An 11699-nucleotide genomic window follows, 5' to 3' on the forward strand; every position below is an offset into this window, starting at 1 on the left:
AAGGCATATGCTGTTTCACAGTGGTCACGTTGTAGTGCACACTGCACTGTGTAGTCTGTGTGAGTCTCAATCACACTGTGGAGCCAGGAAGAATACCGCATTCCCTCTCAGTCCAGGCCAGGCTGCGAGCTCCGCCTCCACTCTGACCACGTCATGCGCACCCACATACAATCCCATAGTATAGCAATAGCCGGGCCAGCCATTTAAGTCATTAGTAATTGGTTGATTTAGCCACCCGGCCCTGAGTTCAGTAGAGTGGCCCTAGGGACTCAAAATTCTGCTGCCCCTTAAAAATCTGCTGCCCTAGGCACTGGCCTTGTTGGCCTATGCCTTAATACGCCCCTGGTTGTGGGACTAAAAATATGGAAATTTATTACAAACCGGTGGGCGGTTTAGAGAATGAGAAGGACAGCCGTTTCTGGTGGGGCTGGGAATCTTGACGTCACAAACGGTGTTAGAGGCTTCGGTTTTGAGAAATAGTACGTTCAGATGTATTACATGATAATTTATGAACCTTGTGTATGTTAAAGGGACATAATACCCATATGCTAAATCACTTGAAACTGATGCAGTATAACTGTAAAAAGCTGATAGGAAAATATCACCTGAGCATCTCTATATAAAAAAGGAAGATATTTTACCTCACAATCTCCTCAGCTCAGCAGAGTAAGTTCTGTGTAAAAAGTTATACTCAGCTGCTCCTAGCTGCTGGTAAAAATTAAAAAAAAATGAAGAAATGAACAGCAGCCAATCAGCATCAGCAGTGCTGAGGTCATGAACTCTTACTGTGAACTCATGAGATTTGACTTAACTCTCATGAAATTTCATAGTAAGCTTCCTTTACCTGATTGGTGAAATAATATGAGAGTTCACGAGGCTCATCCTTTCAGCTGTCCCAGGACAGACACACTAAAATGCTGCTTAGAAATCCTTTACAATGGGAGGTGGCTACTGAGGAACTTTTGAGGTAAAATATCTTTCTTTTTTACATAGAGATGTTCAGTTGATATTTTCTAGTCAGCTTTTTGCAGCTATGCTGCATCACTTTCAAGTGTTTAAACATTTGGGTATTATGGCCTTTTAATATAATGCTGACTTTTCTAATCCTTTAACATCAATAAGCAAAACCAAGATCAATTATGATATAATTGGTTGATATAGGTAACTAGGTGTAAAACAATTTATATCTTTATTGACAAACTATTAAAACGATGTCCAACTCATGTGTACAACAAGCAACTCTCTCCTGGCTGTACCCTGGATGGCCACCAGCCAATAGGAAAAGCTATTATTGTTATGGCCACTCACAGTTGAACATTTCTCTATTTTTGACAGGTTTGTTGAAGATTAACTGCCCTTCTGTATGTAATTGCTATGCTGCAAGAAAATTCTCTATTGTAAAATGCACAATTGGGCACCATCCCATTGCACAGTTTATTATACCTACTCTGTCTACTGTTTAATGCTTTGTCTTTTTGTTTTGCATATATGCAAATGACCTTTAGATAATCATTTATGGTGATGGATGACAATAAGACATGGACCAATTGCTGTAGAAGGACAAGGCTGCAAATCCTTTGATTTGGCTAATACAAGTCAAAATATGTCTGGAGTTAGTCCTACAAATACTCTTTCAGTGGAAGTTGCCTGGCATTATAGGTCTACACTCAGCATCTGGATGGTGTCATACTGATACTTCTCCCTTGTGAAAAGCAGAGGTGGTCCAAATGAGACTGTGCTCTTGGTGGGTATCATACCACACAACATAGCTCTGTGCCCTTCCAGTTAGATGCTACCTTTTTGTTCTGCATTGTGAATTAAAAGCTGCTTAATCTGTAAAGAACAAAATATTGTGTTCTGGCTTTAGTGTTGAAGTGACATAAATATGTGTTACAGCATTTTATAAGTGCATTGCTGCTTTCACATAACTATGTTTAACCCTTGCAAATGGGTAAATCACATAAATTTGATAAGAGAAATAAACTGAAAAGTCTCTGAAAAATTGCATGTTCTATCAAGACCACGAACATTTAATATTTTCATGTATGCCCCTTTAATGATCCCTTATTGCACATGAGTGGGTTTTTTATTTTGGGTAGAAGGTTTCTAGTAACTCATGAAAAAGGAACATATATCCCATGTACCCAAATTCAAACACTGTGCTTGTTTAGAGACCAATTGGTGCTATGAAATATTTTAGTGAGTACTCAATTTTCATCACCACCAACACAATATATACCACGGCCAGCTTTTGGAATCTGTTGGCGCTCTACAAATAACCGATAATAATAATAACTTTCAATTTGTCTATTACCACTATAAGTAAAATTATTTGTATTTATTTGTTCATTTTTAACACCATTGTCTTAAAATATGTTATAGATTGCCTAAGATAATTTTCTTGCTTAAAAATGATTTTTTTTTTTTAAATAAATGTATTCCCTCTGTTTTTTTGTATTGTCTATTTTTTTAAATAAAAGCAATCATTTTCTTTTCTTTTCCTCAATACTTGTTGAGTAAAGACCTGATTGTGTAGCAATAACAGTGACTGGTAACGATTTTCTCTCTGCTTCATGTATTGCTGTTTGGCTGCTATGTGATATGTATTTTAATAAGCTGAGAATGGGTCACCTTGATAGCTTTTTGGAACATCACTTGGTCGCCAGATTTTTGTAATTCTTACAAACTGTGACTTGAATGAAGAATCTCTGCAGGACGTATTGCATATAAGTTGTCTCTCATTTTCACATAGGTCATTGCATGTCTGAAATACTAATCAATAGTTTAAGACCTTGGTTTGTAGAGAAGGAAGTGGCACAGCATGTAGAAATGTGCTGCAGCTCACTTTGGCAGACAATGATTTAAATCAAGGGTGTCCATTCTTTTCAGACTTGGGGCCATTTTATTTTTACTCAGAAAGCCGATAAACAAATTTTAAAAAACATTAACACAAACAAAACTAAATGCTTCTGTATAAACAAACATCAAGAGTAATTATTTGGTGAGAACTATGCAAAGCAACATATACAGTGGATCCAGACTAAGAAATGCACTAGCTACAGAGAAGGTGCCAGTTATGTTGCAAATGGCGAGAGTTATGAGAATGATGTGTGGTAGAGAGCCAGATAAAAGTATCTTGGCCATATTTTGACCCTGTGTCTTAAAGGGACATTAAACCTAATTTTTTATTTCATGCTTCTGAGAGATAACACAATTTTTAACAATGTTCCAATTTATTTATATTATCAAATTTGCTTCATTCTCTGTTTATCTTTTGTTGAAGGAGCAACAGTACATTACTGGGAGCTAACTAAACACACTGGGTGAACCAATGACAAGAAGCATTTATGTGCAGCCACGAATCAGCAGCTAGCTCCTAGTAATAAAACAGGAAAAACAGAGGGCGCCACATAGTGCAGATAAATGAGGGTAAAGATGATAGGATATGCACGTATACAAGTATCCAACTCACGTGATTGTAAGCACTGATGTGCAATACGAGCAGGCCGAGTCCAAAGAGTCGCTCGGCAGACTCCCCAGGTACCTGGATCAGGTAATCTCTGCAGTCCCGACAACAGGGGTACCAAAGAACAGTGAGGTTCCCAGAGGCTTCTTTACTGTTTGGCAACAGTTGATGAAACCGTGCTGGGACACAGAGAAACGCGTTGCTTGTTTTTATGCTTTTAAGCTGTATTAAACTTCTGTTATTTTGATACATTGCTGCTGCACTTCTGTTTATTGCGGAAGCATCTTGTTTGCTGTGCATGACTTCCACTGCACTTTTGCCTAATTCATTGCTGCTAAATTAGCAAAGACTGCACCTTCCTTTGTACAACTGTTGCCAAACAGTAAAGAAGCCTCTGGGAACCTCACTGTTCTTTGGTAACCCTGTTGTCGGGACTGCAGAGATTACCTGATCCAGGTCCCTGGGGAGTCTGCCGAGCGACTCTTTGGACTCGGCCTGCTCGTATTGCACATCAGTGCTTACAATCATGTGAGTTGGATACTTGTATACGTGCATATCCTATCATCTTTACCCTCCTTTATCTGCACTATGTGGTGCCCTCTGTCTCTCCTGTTTTAGATCTATCATCTGTGTCAGGGCACGACACACCAGAGGAGCTGCCTGGAAATTATTGTGTGGACACAGCTACATATCCGTAACGTGTATTTTGATCAATTTTGGTTGCCTTTTTTGGATGAATAAGACTTTCTATTTTTTATTTTTATTGTTGGACTTTTATTCACTGATATCAATTGGCAAATATTAATTTTATATCGGTATATTAAGTATATCAATTTTATTTTCCATTTAATAATTCTATTTATATATGTAATCTTTACATTTCACTATTTCTTGATATATGTATATATATTGTTTGATTAGATATCTTTAGTTATATTAGGATACTCCTTCTGATATTTGATCACATTTATTATTGGTACTTTATTTGAACATTTTATTTGTTTTATATAGATATCTTATTAATTATTCATTATTTTCACCATTTATTTTATTTTATTTATAATTTATTTCCTGGTGCCTCTTATTGGATATCTGTCTGCATATTTGTTGCTGGCAGTATATCTGTTTGATTAGCTCCTAGTAATGCATTGCTGCTCCTGAACCTACCTAGATATGCTTTTCAACATAGAATTCCAAGAAAACAAAACAAAATAATTAATAGGAGTAAATTGGAAAATTGTCTAAAATTACATGCTTTGGGGCCGAATTATCAAGCTCCGAATGGAGCTTGATGACCCTGTTTCCGTGCGAACCTTCATCGTATCATGTCCGCTCACACTATGATAAATTGTCCCCTCTGTCTGGATCATGAAAGAAAAATTTGAGTTTCATATCCCTTTAAATAGACATGAAAGTCAAAACTAAACATTCATGATACACCTTTATTAAACAAAAGAGAAACACCACACCACATAGCATAATGCAATTACAAAATATAGTCTTTTTTACAAAAGATAGAAGGTTACTAACCAAAGAGAAGCACCTCCACCTTTCAGACTTTCAGTTGACTTTGATCCAGCCAACTTGGAACAAGAGGAGACTTGACATCAACAACAGTCCACAACCGTGGAAGGAGTTAAATGTGCAGATAAAATCCTTGTTACCAAGGAAATATGTATACAAGCTGGCATTTGTTAAAAATTAAAACATTTAAAGGTAGAAACAATAAAAAAAAGCTTGTTTCTACCAATTAATGGTTTGATTTTTAACATTGATTGGTGTTGACATTGAGTCTCCTTCTGTTCTTGTTGGCCAGTAATGAGGTTAGCTGGGAGGTTGGAAGGTTCTATTTCACTTTTATGGCACCTAAAGATGCTTCCCTTTTTGTGAGTAACCTTATATCTTTAACCCTTTGAGTGCTAATGATGGCTCTAGCACTCTCCCACCTTGAGGGAGATCTGGGGGCTCCCACCCGCTCCTACGCTGGCGATCGGGCCTGCATAATGACCGTGCAACTTTATGTATACTTAACAATGTTAAGTATAGGAGCAGGGGGCATGCTGCTTAGAAGTCTGTATCTCAGGCATCTAAGCAGCTACAGACCCCAAAGACCCACCATTGGAAAGGTAAACCTTTCCAACAGTGTAAGTCTTGGGGGTCTGAGAAAAAAGAAAAAGGTAAAAAAATGTTGTTAAAAAAGGAAAGTGCTTAGCACTCAAAGGGTTAAATAAACTGTTTACTATTTGTAGTTGTATTTTATTATTTATTATTAATTTTGTCTATTTCATTATATCATTTAAATATAGATTACTTATATTACAAAGAGAAGGGGCCCCCTCAGGGGTCAAGTCCTACAAATAAACTGTGGGAACTCACCAAGACTTCCACCCTCTCACAATTAATATTGTTTTTTACACACACACACTGAGAAGCCAAACACACTCTTTTAAGATTTAAGAACACATGAAGGAACATTTGTAACTGATAATGTTGAAATCCAAAAAGCTAAGAGCCTTAGTAGAATTTTAGCAGATGTTACTCCCTGGCTTTCAGGATGTGTAAGGCTCAGTAATGTAAACATCTGATATTATGATCTTGATAAGGTTTGTGTGTGCACTCACTCGACAGTAAGAATAACTGATAATGTGATTTAAAGTAAAATTATTGTCACAAGATGTCAGTGTCATTCTCTTTTACCATTAACGTATATCAAGTAAATGTGAAACAAGTAACACAGTCAGAGGTAGCAGGAGGCATGAGGGCACAGTAACATTGAAAGCAAAACAGGTCACCTTTCACTTTGGGATGAAACAGATAAGATTAAGTCTGCAACAAATACATTATCTTGCACAGGTCAGCATTCTACAGAGAATCTGGCCTGATGACCATAAATTGATAGACATACAGACACCAACATAGATAAACAGACTGCACATACTATGTATTTCCCTTGCAAACCTTGTCCCAGCTATCTCTGGAAGAACTTAAAGGAATGTTAATCAGAGAGAAAGCAGGAAACTGGAAGGACAGTACTCTTCCCTGCTTAAGGAGCACATTTTTACTTTGGTGAAACATTTAATTTATTTTAAAATACTAGACACACATGAACATTTGTTGTTTAATGTCAAGATCCAGGGTGTCCATACTTTGTTTTTAACTGACATGGTGCATAGCCAGCTTAGCTACTTCCTTTCCAGGGTGGGCTAAAAGCTCCATGTCTGAAAGCAACTCCAGACTCATCCTCTGTCACAGGGTATCACCCACTTAAGGTACAACAGTCCTATTTCTGCTGAGGGAAGATAAATAACACCAGAGCAAGCCACACAGAAATGTAAGCACCATGCGTTACACACATTACGGGGTGATCACACAGCAGGAACACTGACAGACTAGCATTTAGTGTATTGTAGGAAGTGTTACTGCCCCTTACTAGAGGATCTCACGATCCCTCTAACCAGACTGTGCTCCAACTCCTACCACCACCAGCAGCAGCAGCAGCAGCAGCAGGGTTTACAGAAGCTTTTATGTTATCTGTCAAGGGGGAACTTAGTTCCTCCTGCAAAAATAGCAAAGGTACTCCGTTCCCATGCGTGGCTGGACTTGACCCCTGGGCCCCCTGTTGTTCCTTTTTATAGGTACTTAATTTTATCAATGACACAGATAAAACTTTCAATTTTATCAATTTAATTTATTTCTATTGTTATATTTACCTTTCTCTCTTGGTATACTTTTCTTGAAATTTAGCTCCTTTCAGTGAGAGCATACTTAGGTAGGCTGAGGAGAATGCACATGTTTTGAGAAATATATACAGTATATAACACTGTTACAAATATTGATGCAGATACTGCTGCCATATATTGCTTAAAGGGACGGTCTAGTCCAAAATAATTTTTTATGATTCAAATAGGGCATATCATTTTAAATGATTTTCTAATTTACTTTTATCACCAATTTTGCTTTGTCCTCTTGGTATTATTAGTTGAAAGCTAAACCTAGGAGGTTCATATGCTAATTTCTAAGCCTTTGAAAGGCTGCCTCTTCTCTCAGGGCGTTTTGACAGTTTTTCACCACTAGAGGGTATAAGTTCATGTGTGTCATATAGATAACACTGTGCTCACGTACATGGAGTTCTTATGAGCCAGCACTGGTTGGCTAAAATGCAAGTCTGTCAAAAGAACTGAAATAAGAGGGCAGTTTGCAGAGGCTTAGATACAAGACAATCACAGAGGTAAAAAGTGTATTTATATAGCAGTGTTGATTATGCAAAACTAGGGGATGGGTAATAAAGGGATTATCTATCTTTTAAAACAATACAAATTATGATGTAGACTGTCCCTTTAAGACAAATGCACACTCCTGAACCTACCTCAGTATACACCCATTCAAACGATTTAAGCTTCAACCGCGGAGGAAGTGAAAGAGATAAATTTGAGAATAGTGGTACATTGGAAAGATATTTAAAACTGAACATTTACCTGAATCATAAAAGTTTTGACTTCCATATGCCTTTAAATTTGAACAGATTGAGTTAAAATATAAAAATCTTAAGATTACCTTTGGCAACTCTTCAATTTGATTAGCATCCAGATAAAGTTCCTCCAACGTTCTTTCAAAATTAAACACTTCTTTTGGCACCTGTTGAAGGCTGCAGTGCGAATAATCCAAAACTGATATTATCTCTTCCTCACCCCGAAAACATCTGCATGGCACCAGCCGGCCAATTATTTTCCGTTTGGTTGTCATCTCCAGGCACTGCACTAAAAGGACGAAAACGCAGAATTGACTTGTATGTTTTTTATAACGTTCAATATTCAATCAATTAAATTCTGCATAAATATTTTTAAAAACAGAAATGTATAATTAATATAAAAATATCCAAACATGATTGTTTGCCATCAGAATTAAAAAGATAGTAAACACATTGGAATTAAAAGCTATTTCTTTGTCTTACAACAGGATAACCTCATATATAATTAACAGAAAAGAGCTAACCGGCACTACAATCCAATAGAGTGGGAAAAACTTATCAAATAAAAATATTTCTATGAGCTTGAAAATAATTCAATTACACAAAAAAGATAATGTATGGGGGCTTACAGCACTATTCCCTACTGATAAAACATAGCCTTTATTTATAAATTAAAATCATTAACTGAAGGTAATATCACATCTAATCACCCTGCTCACATACCCCCGTCCCACTGGGTAAGGTTATATAGTAAAGAAAGAGTGAATAAGAAAATAATCAGAAAAAAGTAAAAAAAAAAAAAAGCATCACACTAATCCCAAAGAGTCCTGGCCGATATACTGGAACCTCGGCATCAGGTGGGATAGAGGAGAGGCAATTTAGGATAGATAGTGCAGTGCAGCAAACAAATTTTGACCATACGCAGCCTTTTTCAATGCTAAAATTGGTTTGGATTTTAGCATTGAAAAAGACAGTGTATTGCTGAAATTTGTTTGCTGCACTATTTTTTCTAACTTGCCTAACCACTATCCCACCTGATGCTGAGGTTCCAGTATATCGCCCAGGACTCTTTGGGATTAGTGTCATGCTTTCTTTTTTAACCTTTTCTGTTTATTTTCTTATTCACTCTGCTTCTTTCTATACTATATAACCTGACCCAGTGGGAGAGTGGTATGTGAGCAGGGTGATTAGATGTGATATTACCTTCAGTTAATGATTTTAATTTATTAATAAAGGCTATGTTTTATTAGTAGGGAATAGTGCTGTAAGACCCCATACTTTCTCTGTTTTGTATCATTTAACAGGATAACGTTCTCTTCAACTAAGGATATCAAAAGAATGAAACAAATTTGATGAGCTGTAAATTGCAAAGTTTCTTAAAATTGCATGCGCGACAGAGATCGCCACAATTCAACCCTATCGAGTACGATCGGGTTGATTGACACCCCCCTGCTGGCGACCTATTGGCCGTGAATCTGCAGGGGGGCAGCGTTGCACAAGCAGCTCACAAGAGCTGCTAGTGCAATGCTGAATACGGAGAGCGTATTGCTCTCCACATTCAGCGAGGTCTGTCGGACCTGATCCGCACTGTCGGATCAGGTCCGACAGACCTTTAATAAATAGGCCTCTGTGTATCTAAGCCTCTGCAGACGGACCCCTTATTTCAGTTCATTTGACAATCTTGAATTTTAGCCAATTAGTGCTGAATCATAAATAACTCCACAGGAGTGTGCATAATGTTATTTGCCATTGCACACATGAAGTAGCGTTGTGAAAAATGCACTGAGATAAGGGGGCTTAGGAATTAGCATATCAGCCTACCTAGGTTTAGCTTTCAACAAAGAATACCAAGAGAACAAAGCAATTTTAATGATTAAAGTAAATTGAAAGTTGTTTAAAATGACATGCCCTATCTGAATTATTAAAGTTTAATTTTGACTAGACTGTTTCTTTATTGATTTCCAGATGATACAAGCTCCTTAGGCTCTCTAGGCAAGTGTTGTGTTTAAAATGCTGGTGCACGGAGCATACTTAAAGGGACAGTAAAACCAAAAAATTTCTTTCATTATTCAGATAGAGAATACAATTTTTATCAAGATTCCAATTTACTTCTATTATCAAATTCGCTTAATTCTTTACATATTCTTTGTTTAAGAAATAACAATGCACATGGGTGAGCCAATCACACGAAGCATCTATGTGCAGCCACAAATCAACAGCTACTGAGCATATCTAGATATGCTTTTCAGCAAAGAATATCAAGAGAATTTAAACAAAGTAGATAATAGAAGTAAATTAGAAAGTTGTTTAAAGGGACAGTAAAGTAAAAAAAAAATCTTTCATGATTTAAATAGGGCATGCAATTTTAAACAACTTTCCAATTTACTTTTATTACAAATTTTGCTTTGTTCTCTTGGTATTCTTAGTTGAAAGCTAAATCTAGGAGGTTCATGTGCTAATTTCTTAAACCTTGAAGACTGCCTCTAATCTGAAAGCATTTTGGCAGTTTTTCACCACTAGAGGGCGTTAGTTCATGTTTTTCATATAGATAACATTGAGCTCAGGCACGTGAAGCTCCTAGGAGTCAGCACTGATTGGCTAAAAATGCAAGTCCGTCAAAAGAACTGAAAAAAGGGGGCAGTTTGCAGAGGCTTAAATAATCACAGAGGTAAAAAGTATATTATTATAACTGTGTTGGTTATGCAAAACTGGGGAATGGATAATAAAGGGATTATCTATCTTTTTAAACAACAAAAATTCTGGTGTTGACTGTCCTTTTAAATATGCATGTTGTTTCCAAATCATGAAATAAAAAAAAATTGGGTTTCATGTCCCTTTAAGTACACTCTTGAAACAACTATATCTTTTACTAGATTTTTTTTTTTACTAATACATTGACATTGCAAAAATGCTTCTATTCAAAACTGTAAATGCATCAGTGTACATTCAAATTTGGTCAGGAAAGTCACTTTAATTGCATAGAATAAACTAAAAAAGAAGACATTTGCATCACTTTTTTCTAGTTCAAAATTGCATAAAACGATAAAAGGGACAGTAAAGTCAAAATTAAACGCTCATGATACAGACAGAGCATGCAATTTTAAACACCCGTCCAGTTTACTTCTATCATCAAATTTGCTTTGTTCTCTTGGTATCCTTCATCGATGAGTAAAGTTTAGGAGCCTGAACTTGTCTTTAGTATGTAATGTAAGCAGTGTTTGCAAGTCTGTTGCTTTAAACATTGTTGCAAACACTGCTGCTAACTGGCTAAAGATGTGTACACACTTTTGATCTCACCTAAGATCACTCTTTAACATAGGATACCAAGAGAACTAAACAAAATTGATAATAGCAGCGCAATGGAAAGTCGTTTTAAAATGCCATGCTCCATCCAATCCATTTAAGTTTAAAGGGACATTAAACCCAAAAATGTTCTTTCATGATTCAGACAGAGAATACAATTTCAAACAACATTCTAATTTGCTTCATTCTCTAGATATCCTTTGCTAAAGAAATAGCAATGCACATGGGTGAGCCAATCACATGAGGCATCTATGTGCAGCCACCAATCAGAAGCTACTGAGCCTATCTAGATATGCTATTCATGAAAGAATATCAAGAGAATATAGCAAATTAGATAATAGAAGTAAATTAGAAAGTTGTTTAAAATTGTATTTTCTATTTGAATCATGAAAGAAAAAAAAATTGAGTTTAATGTCCCTTTAAGTCTTACTTTACTCTCTTTTTAACTATATTTAGAGAAAC

The 11699-nt window shown here is 36.5% G+C and overlaps 1 protein-coding gene across 1 annotated transcript in view; it reads right to left on the reverse strand.

Annotated features, from left to right (window-relative positions):
* The window catches only part of LRRC7 (leucine rich repeat containing 7), a 518594-nt gene extending 510376 nt beyond the window's left edge, over window positions 1-8218 (reverse strand). Inside the window, exon 1 of the mRNA XM_053693367.1 lies at window positions 8021-8218. Within this exon, the coding sequence (XP_053549342.1) occupies window positions 8021-8209 (189 nt within the window). The 5' untranslated portion in view covers window positions 8210-8218. The remainder of the gene's footprint in view (window positions 1-8020) is intronic.
* Between the last annotated feature and the right edge of the window lie 3481 nt (window positions 8219-11699).

This window comes from Bombina bombina, chromosome 10 (genome assembly GCF_027579735.1).
Source record: "Bombina bombina isolate aBomBom1 chromosome 10, aBomBom1.pri, whole genome shotgun sequence".
Lineage (NCBI taxonomy): Eukaryota > Metazoa > Chordata > Amphibia > Anura > Bombinatoridae > Bombina > Bombina bombina.